The sequence below is a fragment of the Cricetulus griseus genome, chromosome 2 (genome assembly GCF_003668045.3).
Source record: "Cricetulus griseus strain 17A/GY chromosome 2, alternate assembly CriGri-PICRH-1.0, whole genome shotgun sequence".
NCBI lineage: Eukaryota > Metazoa > Chordata > Mammalia > Rodentia > Cricetidae > Cricetulus > Cricetulus griseus.
In genome coordinates, this window is record NC_048595.1 from 158083191 (window position 1) to 158097158 (window position 13968).

General features: G+C 38.2%; 1 protein-coding gene across 2 annotated transcripts in view; it reads left to right on the top strand.

The window, feature by feature from the left end:
- Lypla1 (lysophospholipase 1) overlaps positions 1 to 6053 on the top strand; it is a 28751-nt gene extending 22698 nt beyond the window's left edge. The window contains exons 7-9 of one of the 2 annotated variants that reach the window (XM_027398931.2): positions 1401 to 1502; positions 2672 to 2848; positions 4342 to 6053. In XM_027398931.2, coding sequence (XP_027254732.1) covers positions 1401 to 1502; positions 2672 to 2848; positions 4342 to 4395 — 333 coding nt within the window. In that variant the 3' untranslated portion in view covers positions 4396 to 6053. The remainder of the gene's footprint in view (positions 1 to 1400; positions 1503 to 2671; positions 2849 to 4341) is intronic. The other variant, XM_027398932.2, reaches the window with a different exon arrangement.
- The last annotated feature ends 7915 nt before the right edge of the window (positions 6054 to 13968 follow it).

Genomic DNA, 13968 nt, shown 5'->3' on the forward strand with positions numbered 1-13968 from the left:
AGAGATACACAGAAAAATTCTTGTTTTAAAAAAGAAAAAACAAAAGAATAAAAAGAACTTTAAATAAATAAAAAGGTGTTATTGATATGTGGCCTTTGTCTAGGTAATACAAAATACACATACCCATACAAGCATAAGGCCAAAAATTAATGCTTTACTTAAAGGATAATGTGTACATAGTGATGTTATTTGATAATGATTGCCTACAGAAACTAATTCCTAGGACTGGGGAGATGCATCAGGCAGTATAGCACTTATCACACAACCATGAGGTGCCAAGTTTGGCTCCCCAGAACCTGTGTGAAAAGCTGAGCGTGATGTCAAACATCATAGCGCTGGTGCTGGGGAAGTGGCAACAGACAGATCCCCTGAGCTACCTGGCATCTCAGCCTTGAGTAATTCCAGGTTCAGTCAGAGACTAGAGATCATGCCTCAAAAAATAAGGTAGAAAACAACTGGAAGATACCTGACTTCAACCTCTAACTGCCACACTAACACTCCATACACCTAAGGAAACACATTCCAAATACTTTAAATGATAAGTTACTTATAAGTCTGTGGTATCATTATATCAAGGAAACTGAAAATAAAACTACACCGGAGGAAATAGGTATTACTTGGCAAGCCATCAGGACTTTCTCTCCATGGTTATTTCTTTACTTTGTTTATCTGTTTATTTGACTTTCCACCAACTATTGACTATATTTGCTTTTACAACTCTAGGGTTTATATGGTTGATTTCCAACCACATAGAGATGACCTAAAAGTAACTGAATTCCAATCCCACAGTCCTGAGATACAGAATATCACTTCCTGGGATCAGAAAGTCTCTCATGTCCTTATGTGGTATGGGCATGGTCAGGGAATTGCATCTAGATGACTAACACAATTATAGTTCCCAACACACAGTGTGTTATGAGCTAGGTGGGCAAACCCCTAACTAAAGGTGTCTGGCATTCCACCTGTATTATCTTAAATCCTTCTTTTGGAAAAATAACTTAAATCTCATTTGGAGTTTATATCTAAGACTTTTCAGTGAAGAAAATGAGACTGTTCTTAAGCCATGCTGTAAGTAGAGATCTTATATTGGTGTGTTTCCTTAGAGGTGGTGATCTATCCATTACGAGTATATGTTTTCATTCTTTACCAGGTTTGATTTTACCCCCTTTGGTTCTTTAAGATATAGTTTCTTTGTGTAGCCCTGGCTGTCCTGGAACTCATTGTAAACCAGACTGGCCTCATACTCAAGACAGATCCACCTGTCGCTGCTTCCCAAGTGCACCAGCACACCCGGCTTACCTGGTTTAACACAGTGTATTTTCTTATGGACATTACTAATAAGTATCCTCTCACATGCTTTTGGCAGAACTGCTCCAGTTAACTCCCTGCTTCTGTTCCAGGGAGGCGCTTTATCTTTATACACCGCTCTTACCACACAGCAGAAACTGGCCGGCGTCACTGCGCTCAGTTGCTGGCTTCCACTCCGGGCTTCATTTCCGCAGGTAGCTTACATGGTGTGAATAAATGAGATTACAGAGCTAGGAGATAGCAGATAATGTTTAGAAGCAAGTAATTTTTTCTTTTAATTAATGAGGTTTTTTTTATCTTTTTTAGAAGCTTTAGGTTTATAGAAAATGGAGTGGGAAATGAAGGGTCTTCCTTTCAACTCCACACACAGCCTCCCCTACAGTAGACAATCCACACTACAGTGGTACCTTTGCTTCAGTTGATGAGCCAGCACTAAACATCATTACTACCCAAAGTTCATGATTTACATCAGTCATCTTATTTCTAAAGTATTTCTTTAGACCTTTGGTGTATTACTACAAGTGTATATAAAATCCTGTCGATTATATGGATAGAATAAGAAGCTTGCTGTCTTTACATTTAATCATTCGGTGCATTTTAAGACACATACTCACACACATTTTGACTCGAGTTTCAAATGTTTAATGTAGTCATTTTACTGCAGAATTTTACTATAAAATTATAAATTATTTTAACACTGGCATAATATGTTATGCACCATAAGAATTGTGGAGATTATTTTCAGATTCTTTATTTTACTTTGCTTTTTGTTTTCAGTGCTAGGGATTAATCCTAGCACCTTGAACATACTAATTAAGTACATTAGTGCTGTGTTTAAACTGCTATTATGTTTTCTCTTGACAGTATATAGATGAGGCTGACCTTAAATCTGTGATCCTTACACCAGCCCCCAGGTGCTGGGATTGCAGGTGTAGTAATTTGTCACACTCAGCTCATTTCCTATTTCAGAGTTCAGTCCTTTTCCCATGTAGTAAATTTTCAGAGTACTGTACATAATAGATTGTTAACTCTTCTTATTTAACTCAGTTATAAAGTTGAGGAGAACATAACCTAATGTGTGCTAACAATTTTTTATTTATTTTCATATATGAATTAAAATGTAATCGGCTTAAGGAAACTGATTCATTGGAAACGTATTATAATACATGGCAAAATAATATTGTATCCCATAGAAGTTTAAATTAAAGATGTTGGGGGAACATAAAGATAGAGGGTTTACTTGACCAAAATATTTGACTGAATTATGAGTAATAGCATATGAATGTATATCTATAGTTTTTAGGAGTTTGGAACAGTGTTTTTTATATTTGATAAATAATATTCCTTTATATTTGTTTTGCAGGGTCCTATCAATAGCACTAATAGAGATATTTCTATTCTCCAGTGCCATGGAGATTGTGACCCTTTAGTTCCCCTAATGTTTGGTTCTCTTACTGTTGAAAAACTAAAATCATTGGTAAATCCATCCAATGTAACCTTCAAAGTCTATGAAGGCATGATGCACAGCTCATGTCAGCAGGTAAGTGTCTGGAAGGAGTGAATATAGCTACTACTTTAACATTTTCCATGTTATATTTTCAAGATAAGTAACACTTGGATATAGGTGATTTAAAATGAATTCATAATTGAATCAATGTAACACAATTTTCAATGATAGCTTATTCAATTAAATTTTTAAAATCGGATTACCTTTTATAAATGAGCAATGTATATAATCCAAAGGCCAACTTATAAATAAACCTTTTTACTTAGTAAAATTTAAGTTGTTATAAGTGAGAGCCTTCTTTAATGAAATGGGAGAAAGACATGAGTAGGAGGTGATAAAGGTATATGATGAGGGGATAACTTAGATCATATGCTCATCTGGGACAATAGCTGGATTGTGCTACCTTAAAAGAGAACATTTGCATTAAGATGGAACATTATTGGGTGAGTATTACCAAGAGATGGCAAGAAAGAGGCAAGGTTCTTGGGAGTTTATATTTCATGCTTTTTGTCTTCTTGATGAAGTAGGAGATATTTACTTAGAAGAGAAAGACCTGGATGAGTTTAGGGTGTTTGTAATGACCTAGAATAAAATTTGATTGCCAATCTCTGGGTGTAATCTCAGCTAACACTGTTGTACAACCATTAAGTAAGTTTAAATCATTTGCTTTAGGTGCAAAGGAAGTGGGTAGTAATACAATGTACACAAAAAGACCAGCGTGCCTGGGATCCTAGTAACCCCTCCATCTCCCCACACCCTTAAAGGAGTTGTTGAATCTAGAAGAGTAGGGAGTCATCCTAGAGACTTGGGTGGCTAAAGACCCTGAGCGCATAAATGACAGTTTGTGCCGGCATTTGAGGACTTCGGGCTGAGTGAGCATGAATGGAGGATGGGGATGGGATAGTACAGGAAACTGTGAGGTAGGGCTTTAGAGTTTTGTAAAATAGCTCTTCTCAGTGAACAGATACAAGGTGGGAAGTGCACTGCATAGCTAGCTTGTTGACCAGTGAGGGCCAGGGACTGGAGGAAAGGAGAATGGGTTTTGACTTAGGAGCTTCCTGGAGAAAGTTACCTTCTTCTTTCCCAAGGACTGTCTGACACACACATTCTTTCCAAAGAGGAGCTGTTATATAATGCTTTATGAAATGCACTCACACAAAGGAGACTATCTATGTATCATTTCATTCTAAGGAGGAAACTCATGATGCTCAGTTGGCAGTAAGTAGACCTTACTAAACTTCTTGGTGTAGGTATTGTCATTCTGAACTTCCTGACTCTCGGTGTTTTATTTGCATGTCAGAAAATGCAGACTTCATTGAACTAGATAGTATGGGAGCTTTTATTTTAGTGTAAAATAATAATCCTAAGAAAGGTTACAGAATTTCTATTGGAGCTTCATTTCTCTTACATGCCTTTTTATTGGAGTAGTAAAACATCCTGGCCTACATGGATTTTATTACTGGCATTCTTGGAAATGTAATTTCTAATTTATGTAGCTGTTCATTAAAACATTTTTTTCTAAACAGGAAATGATGGATGTCAAGCAATTCATTGATAAACTCCTACCTCCAATTGATTGACGTCACTAAGAGGCCTTGTGTAGATGGTCACCAGCATCACTGTTGTAGAGTATAAACCTTTCCCCATGCCTGATCATAAAACTTCTAGTGTTCACAGTGTTAAAATGTTTTGCTTATGCATATGATCAATGATATCTCCCTCATGGAAATGTATGATTTTTTTAAGTTTCTATACATGTATCTGTATTAAGCAATCCATAAGATTACTAGTATTAAAGTCAGTGAAGTGAAGCAGCTAGTTTCTTTTTCTCAAATTAATTCAACAAAAAAAAATAACACAACCAGAGTTTTTATGACATTGTTTGAAAATTACTAGTATGCTCACTGAAATTTGTTCAGGTCTAAACAAGCTGTTAAAGATCATCTGTAAGTGACTTGTAAATGCTGTGAGTTAGACTATGGTTTTATTCCTCAGCTCTTTAGTCACCATGCAATGTCTGTATTTTATATGTGTGTTCATATATCCGTGACTGTAATACATAAAAAGTAGATGGTATTACATTATCCTTGATACTAGGGATAATGCTTTTTAAGTGTCAGAAAAGTAATACTGCTCTCTCCAATTAATGGCCCTTTTATTGAGGGACCAGGCTATTCTTTTCCTTCTATTTAATTTTTCTCCTTTCAGGAAACTAAAGTTTGGTTTTCTTTTTATCATAGAGACCAATATTGCCACTCTGCCATTAAAAAAACCTGTCAATATATACTGTAATTGACATTCAGAATCATAGACATATTGTATTTCAAATCTAGGTAATGTGAAAAGAAATCAAACATTATTTAATCTTGCATATTTCAATGAACTGCACCTCAGTCCTACTTTAGACTGTAGAAACGTCAGTCCCGATAATCTGTTTTTATTTCTATGTAAACACAAAACAAAATAAAACAAACCTTGAAGGGTAAATAGTACCTTGGCATGTTCAAAAATAAGTATTTAAGACCAGTTTTGAAGTCTAACTTCAAAAACAGTTACATCTTATAGCAGACTTTAAGTTTACATTTTCTGTACATGTGTTATATTTAAAACCAAATACTGTTCAAGATGATCAATCAGAAACTTATTTGTATCTAGTAACTAAATTGAAATTTTCATCTTGGGTAAAGGCATTTTTGAGAATTAGTTTCCTGTACAAACGTTAAGATAGCAATCATCTGATTTTAAATCAACTGTTCAAAATGGCTGGTGAAAATTATTAAAATGAATTTATAGGTAATAAAGACTGACTATATATATACATATATATATATAGTTATATATATAGTGTAGCTACCATACAGTTGAATCTGTTGCAAAAATTATGGTCATTTCTGAATTGTTTCTTTTCCTGCTGCTTAACTGACCATCACCATGCTAAGCAGCATCATTATGAATGGGTGCTAACTGATCTGGAGATCATTGGGTATGGACTAAATAGGATGTTGATAATGAAGCCATATGCTTATGTCTCAACTTAAAACTATTTCAAACAATCATTTACTGTTTTGCTTTACTTTGAAGAACATAAACTTACATCAGTTATACCATCAGTAAAATTTTATTTGTGGTAAGAAATATCCCATTGAATTCTTGTGCTATAATGTTGGAATATGTCATGTTTTTCACAGTTTCTATCAGTGTGAAATAAAATTTAATTCTTGCTTTCTTGGATTGGTTATGAAGCATTGTTTCATCTTTTAAGATAGGGTCTTACTTACTACATAGTCCTGGCTGGCCTGGAACTTTCCTAAATAAACTCTTTTAAGTTGCTTTTGGTTATGGTGTTGTATCACAGCAACAGCAAAGCAAAGGAACTAATCATGCTGACCTGGACATCATGGAGATTCACCTGCCTTTGCCTCCCAAGTGCTGATATACAGGCATGTACTTCCACGGCATGCTTGTTTTTCCAAGTTTTTTGATTTTTTTTTTTTTTTTTTTTTAAGGCAAGGTCTCCTTTCTAGCCAGCCCAGTCTGACCTCAAAGTCTCAATCCTCCCGAATGTCTCCCTATTGCTGGAATTACAGGTGTAGGAATGGCCGTCTGTGTTGAAAAGGAGGATACGAATATGTATTGGGAGAAAAATTTTTGATGTGATATGATTAGCTTGAAATTTAACTATCAATACGGAGAAAAAAATTTACTTAATTTTAATCTACTAAAAAAATCATGTTCAGTGTCTTAACCTATTTAAGAAACCTACTGGGTGTTTTTATCTTTTCTTTTAATGTAGTTATCACTAGGAATTTTAAATCAGTATATATGTCAGTTATCCAAATATTTTCTTCCATGTATTTATTACTGAGTTTTAACTTTGGCCAGCACAGGGGTCTACTCTTGGTTTCTGCCTTTGAATAATTAAAGTTGACCAGCTCACCCTTTTGTGATTCTGCTTTGTTTGATTTTGGCAGTGCTAGTGGCAATTGATTTTGTGATGTTCTGAAGAAGAAATATCCCCCCTAGACTCCGCCCCCAGTTGGTGGGAATGTCCGAAGAGGTTATATGGAGGGACAGGCTTGCTGGAAGAAGCACATTCTGTAGTCAGTGTAAGCATTGCAGTTCAGATGGAAAGGTATTCTGGCAGCTGGGAGCCAAGGAATACTGAGTGACACTGCACAGCAAACCTCACACAAGAGATTTATTGAGATGGAAAAATCCAGGAGAGTGGCTGCCTCTGCTTGGTTTGGTGAGAAACAGCAGCAAACTCAACAGGATACAAGGCTTATATAGAGTTTCTTGGGAAGGGGTTAGAACTTTTCAGGGTGGGATTTCAAGTCCAGAGATTGGGGCTTTTTACTCTGTAGGATAGGGGCAGGGTCTGGTAATTAGAGCAGTTGGAGTTCTGTGGGTGGAACCTGGCAGTTAGAGGTCCTTGGGAGGGGCCTGGCCACTCGTGTGACTCCGGAGGCTTACAGTCAGGCTTTGGGAGTTTAAGGCCTTATCCCACTTCCAGTTTGCTTTCTTTGCTTCATGGTTGACATGTGATCTTTCAGCTTCCAGCTCCTGCCACCATGCCCACTAATTGCTGCCCTGTTTTCCAGTCAAGATGGACTCTATTTTTGTTTTGTCTGAGACAGGGTTTTTCTGCATAGCCCTGGCTGTTGTGGAACTCACTATGTAGACCACACTAGCCTCATACTCAGAGATCTCCACCTGCCTCTGCCTCCCAAGTGCTGGAGTTACAGACATGTGCCAACCATGCCTGGAACCTGGATAGACTCATCCCTTTAGAACAGTAAGCCAAAAGAAGCTTTTAAAAATTATATAGGTAGGTAGGTAGGTAGGTAGGTAGGTAGGTAGGTAGGTAGATTGATTGATTGATTGATTGATTGATTGATTGATTGATTGATTTTGGTCACTGTTATCATAGCAATGAAAAAGTAATACAGAGATGTGTAACAAAAATATTGTCATTTCCAACATTTCTCTTGCAGATTTTTCCTGCAAAGCACCACCACATTTCCTATGGTTTTTATTTGTCAGTCAAGGTATGGTCTTGTATAGTATAGCCCTGGCTGTCCTGGAACTCACAGTAGTCCTGCCTCAGTTTCTAAAACACTGGGATTACAGGCATGGGGCATCATACACAGTTCATGCAGTGCTAAGATTCTTGTATATGCACTAGACAGTCTGCTGAGTAATGAACTATTGCATCAGCTTTATATCAAAAAATCCAGTGCATGCTTAATTAATTTTAGTCATAAATAACAGAATTTTGCTTGCTTTTACAGTAGGTAGGACTTGCTACTTTTTGAAAGTAGATGTATGAGAGCCTTGTCACACTCGTAGAACATTTTATTTTTGTACAGGTTCCTAAAACTGAAAGAGTAAACAGAGCAGAAGTAAGATGTGTCTAGGACCAAAGTTCTTAGAATTCAAATCAATTTGCCTAATTCCATGGTGATTACCATTTTACTCTGTGCCCTTGTAGAGTAATTGTATTTTAAACAAAAATAAATTTCCTATACTACAAAACACTTTAAAAATGCTGAGTCAGATTATAATGCAAATCATTGCACCATGCAGAAATTGAAATCTCCAGAGCCAAAGAGAATTAATGAAACAGCTCCTGTAGCACACTTAACTTTAGGCTCGATGAGGAAATATGTGAAAATAATCTACCACTATAAAAACATGAACCTTGTAGGGGTTGCATACAAGGTGAACTAGAAAAATGGCCTGGCTTTCAACACAAAAAAGAATAATAAAGGAAGCCCGTGTCTTTGGGCCTGTACACTGAGATTTTTTTTTTTTTTTTCCTTCGAGACAGGGTTTCTCTGTGGCTTTGGAGGCTGTCCAAACTAGCTCTTGTAGACAAGGCTGGTCTCTAACTCACTGAGATCCACCTGCCTCTGCCTCCCGAGTGCTGGGAATAATGGTGTGCACCACCAACGCCCGGCTTGTACACTGAGTTTTAAAAGGGGAAAAATGATCTTACTGAGATTTTTTAGCCAGAAACTTGTTTTCACATGAATTGTGGTCTTAAATTTACTATATATGTACACACACACACACACACACACACACACACAGAGAGAGAGAGAGAGACACACTCGGATTTGCAGTCTCTGGGTCAGGCTGCCACTGAGGCATGCAGGAGAGGTAGACATTTAAAAATGCTTTGTCTGGAGTTCTATCTGTTTAGCCCTATTATAGAAGTGAGCACCCTCAAACCAAACAACCTGCCATGAGTGAGCACCAGTGATGAAAGAGTAGAGAGTGATTACTCCCAGAACCTTGAAATTGAGTCTGGGGATAGTGTATGAGATTATTAAAGACAGCAAAGAAAAACAGCATTAAAATTCAAGTTTGGGGGAGGGGATGAAAATTAGCCACTCCAATGAAAGATCTCTAGAGAAGTAGCAAAAATACCTGAAATGACTCAGATGTCAAAAGTGGACCAGATAAATAATCTACACCATAGAATGAACTGAGGTACAAAAAGTGATTTTCAAAAAAGAATGAACATGTAATGTGTTAGTTTGGAACTGATTCAGGTTATACTCAAACAATATTTAAAATACACAAAATGGGGACTGTAGAAATGGCTCAATTACAAGTGCTTGTTATTCCAGAGGACCCAAATTCAATTCCTAGTACTCCATGACTGGCAGCTCATAATTCCATTTAAATCCAACTTTAGGGGATCCAGCATCCTCTGCTGGCCTCACAAGCTTGCACACACATTCATTCACACAAACACACACAAATATGTCTGTGGAGCATGTGTAAAGAAATGAGAGTAGGGCGTTGGTGGCTCACACCTTTAATTCCAGCACTCAGGAGGCAGAGACAGGTGGATCTCTGAGTTCCAGGCTCGCCTGATCTACAGAACAGTTCCAGGACAGGCTCCAAAACAATACGGAAAAAACCCTGTCTTAAAAAACCATAAAAAAAAGAGAGAGTAGAAGTGAATGGGAGTGGGAGAAAAGACACCTGCCCTTGGCATACACTGATTATTTTTGGTTGTGAGCCTAGCCTTTAACAGCTAGCTGAGCCACCTCTCCAGCCTGGTATACACTGATTATTAAACCAGGTATTTTTAGTGTGTTAGAAGCTAAACTTTGCCATTTTAGCAATTGAATTGTGGAAATAAAAATTAAATCAACATAATTGTTTACAAATGAGTAAATTTAAATTACAGGATTTGGAGGAAAAAAGAATTCTACAAAGTAACAGCAGAAGACATGAAAGTCTAAGTAAATGGTGTTTGTAGATCAGGCTATGGATAAGTGTGGTTTGAATGCATCCCCTGACGTTCATACAGTGAAACTTAACTCATTTTGCTATTAAGAGAGCTGTCTTAGGTTCCTGTTGCTGTGATAGACGGCTTTGACTATTGTAGTTCACAGTTCTAGGTTGCAGTCCACAGCAGTAGTGAAAACACAACAGATGTTTAAAGGGGGCTAAGTCATGTTGCATTCAGTGCTCAGTAGTTTATTCCACTTTATTATATAGTTCAGAATCCTCTGCCCAGAGGCCAGTCTCGCAGGTGATTCGAACTTCTGTCAGGTTATCAACAATCACAAGATCATAAACAACCCATGTTTGGACAAAGAACTTTAGGGACGTGGTCAGGTTTAGTCATTAGGGTGGAAACCCTGTGACGTAATCACAATGGCTTTATAAGTAGAAAATAGTCATATAAGTAAGTCCCCCGGAAGCTCAGGCCTCCAGGATCTCAGCCCAGGACTGCAGTCACCCCAATCACCAGGCGGAGTCAAAAGTTTGACGCAAACAGCAAGAGGCTTTGTTGTTTAACGAGCTAACCCCATGTTATCTCTGGCCTTCCATCCATCCACCATGGCAGATGGGTAGAAAAGACAGCTGGAAGCATCTGCATAGGATTGGTGTGCCTCCAGGCTTGGAGGGCTTGCCCTGTGTTGATTGGTCAACTGGTTGTTATGGCCCATAGGCCCTCCCAGGGTGGTTGCTATGCTCTGTGTGTCAATGCTGTGCACTTGTTGGTAAAGCACACTCAGAGTCGTAAAGCATAATACCATCAGCTAACTTCTGATTGGTTCCTTGCCACGAGGCAGGCATCTGACCTCTTAGTGACTAAAGCAAGGTCAGACAAGCACGTGTTTGGCTGTTAAGGCTGCGGAAATGGGGAGCTGGTCCCTTCAGTCACATGCTCCCTATCTCTTGATATACAATGTCCTGCACCTCTTGGCACTCCCAACCAAGGAAGCTGTCACCACATGGACTTCCTCTTTCATATATTATCCTGTATTTTATTGTATCAAAAATGGACTAACAGAAATTGAAAGATTTGTGTATAGTAAATGTGTTCATTCTCTCTACATCAATGCTCAAGTTTAATGCGATTCCTATTACAATCCCAGTGAGACTGTTATACACAGTGCCGGGGTCCAGCCTGTATCAGTCCCACGCTACAGAGGCCATCCATTCTGGACTGATGCCTTTGGGGCTGTAGTCAGAACCAGCCAAACAGCCCTGAGTCCAACCCATGAGTTGGGGAGTGTGGATCAGGAAACTCCTAGCTACCCAGTAGTGTTAAGAATGAGACAGAGACATCATCTCATACCCGGAGGGCTCTCAGTCCATGCTGGAGTCCATGGTTTATTCAAGAATCCTCTTAAATAGCCTTCCAAAAGTTGAGGTACTAGCAGAAGACATCTATTATCATGTTTAAGGCTGATATAAAATATTTCCTTTAATCCTAGAGACACCCCTAAAACTACATGTCCTCATTAGTCCCTCACTAGTTTCCAGGCACTTTCCACCACCCCCCTTGATGGGTGTGCATCCACCCAGGGGTCTAGGTCTATTGTTACACAAACTATGAACCATTCCTACCAAGGCCAGGCATCAGGAGGTAATCAGCCTGCATCTGAAAGACAATGGGAGATTTGAGCTCCTGGGATTGAGTTTGAGGCCTGTATCCAAAATATATTCAATATTCTAGACCCGACAACACAGTTACTCTAAAATTTATGTGGAAAAATCAGATAATAGACAGGCTGAAATGTAAAAGTAATGAGCAATGTTTTGAAAATTATTAGAGAGTGCTAGAAATTCATATTGGCAGGGATAAGCATACAGATAAATGGCAAAATTGTGCTGAGAAAGTCTCAATAAAAGCACAGGGGATGAGCAATTGGATAACTGTAGACAGCAACCCCATCCCAAAAAAATGGCTCTTTCAAAGAGCCTATGCAGAAAGCAAACAGGAGTAGGTGAGGTAGCACACATTTAATCCCAGAGAGGTGGATGGATTTCTGAATTTTCAAGGCCAGGCTGGTCTACATGCCAAGTTCCAGACCACAATTAAATAGTAAGAACCTGTTTCCAAAAAAAAAAAAAAAAAATACTTGCAAATCATTGATAAGTAATTATATAAATTAAGTAAATGGTTCTTTAAATAGTAAAAAATAAATTAACTTTAAAATCATGAGATATTTCACTGAGGGAGCTATATGAATGATGATTTGATATTACAAACCTTAAAAGAATTAGAAGTTAGGGCTGGAGAGATGGCTCAGCGGTTAAGCGCACTGACTGTTCTTCCAGCGGTCCTGAGTTCAATTCCCAGCAACCACATGGTGGCTCACACAACCATCTGTAATGAGATCTGGTGCCCTCTGCTGGCATGCAGGCAGAAGGCTGTATACATAATAAATAAGTAAAATCTTAAAAAAAAAAAAAAAGAATTAGAAGTTAGAACTACAGTAAGACTATTACATGTGCATTAGATCATCTAAAATGATAATAATAATGGGGCTAGTGAGATGGCTCAGAAGGTAAAGGCACTTGCTGCTGAGTCTGACCTGAGTTCAATTCTTGGATCCCTCCTGCTGGAAGGAGAAAACTAACTCTCAAAAGTTGTCTGTTGTACATGTGCCACTGCATGTGAATATATGCATACATACACAGAAATACATGGAAATTTTTAAAAACTAGTAATAATGCCAGGTACTACATGTAGAGAAACTGGACTCTTAATACATTGCTGATGAGAATATAAAATGGTAGTCATTTAAAAAAAGTTTGGATATTAAGCTATTAGAACAGAATCAATAAAACCAAAGGGTTTTTGTTGTTGTTGTTTGTTTTAAGCCTTTGAATTAAATAAAATAAAGACTCTTTTAGTTTGGGTTACTATTGCTGTGATGAAACTCCATGACCAAAGCAACTTGGAGAGGAAAAGTTTGATTTCAACTTATAGTTTACAGGTTAACAGTCCATCACTAAGGGAAATCAGGGCAGGAACTCGAATAGGGCAAGAGCTGGAGGCAAGAGCTGATGCAGAGGCCATGGAGGAGTGCTGTTTACTTGATTGCTCCTCATGGCTTGCTTAGCCTGCTTTCTTAAGAGAACTCAGGACCACCAGCCCAGGTGACATCTCCCAGAATGGGCTTGGCCTTCTCATAAAAATGTCTTACAGGCTTGCCTGCAGCCCAATCCTCTGGGAGCATTTTCTTAATTGATCCTTCCTCCTCTCAGGTGACTTTAGCTTGTGTCAAGTTGACAAAACTACCTGGCATACTTACTGAAATAATTAGAATACTATGAACAACTCTATGTGAGAAAAGTGGGCTATGAGTAGAACATATGACACCATGGGTCCAATCCACAGTACTATAAAAGTACTAAGTAGCCTAGTTAAAAATGAAAGAAATCCCTATAAACATAAAAACTGTCCAGACTGGCTTTACGAAGATGGAAACAATGAACTTGGATTAGAAAAAATAAAACACAGATGGTTAAAGAGGTTATTGAATTCTATCAATCTATTAAACTAAAGAGGCTGGGTCAAGGTGGCGCCTGCCTTTAGTCCCAGCACTCGGAGGCAGAAGCAGGCGGATCTCTGAGAGACCAGCCTGGTGTACAAAACCACAGAGAAACCCCGTCTCTGGAAAAATAACATCAAAAACAAAGAGAACAACTATAGGAGGCTTTTGGTTATTCCTTTCTTGACCTGGGAGGAATGACAAACTCATGGAGTTGGTTTTGAGTATATAAGTTTTACTTTACACTTATGTCAAAGTAACACACAATCATAAGCAAACAATCCTAAGAACCACAGACTATAAGCTCATAGCAGGGGGTACCTCTGTGGTTCAGGCTCC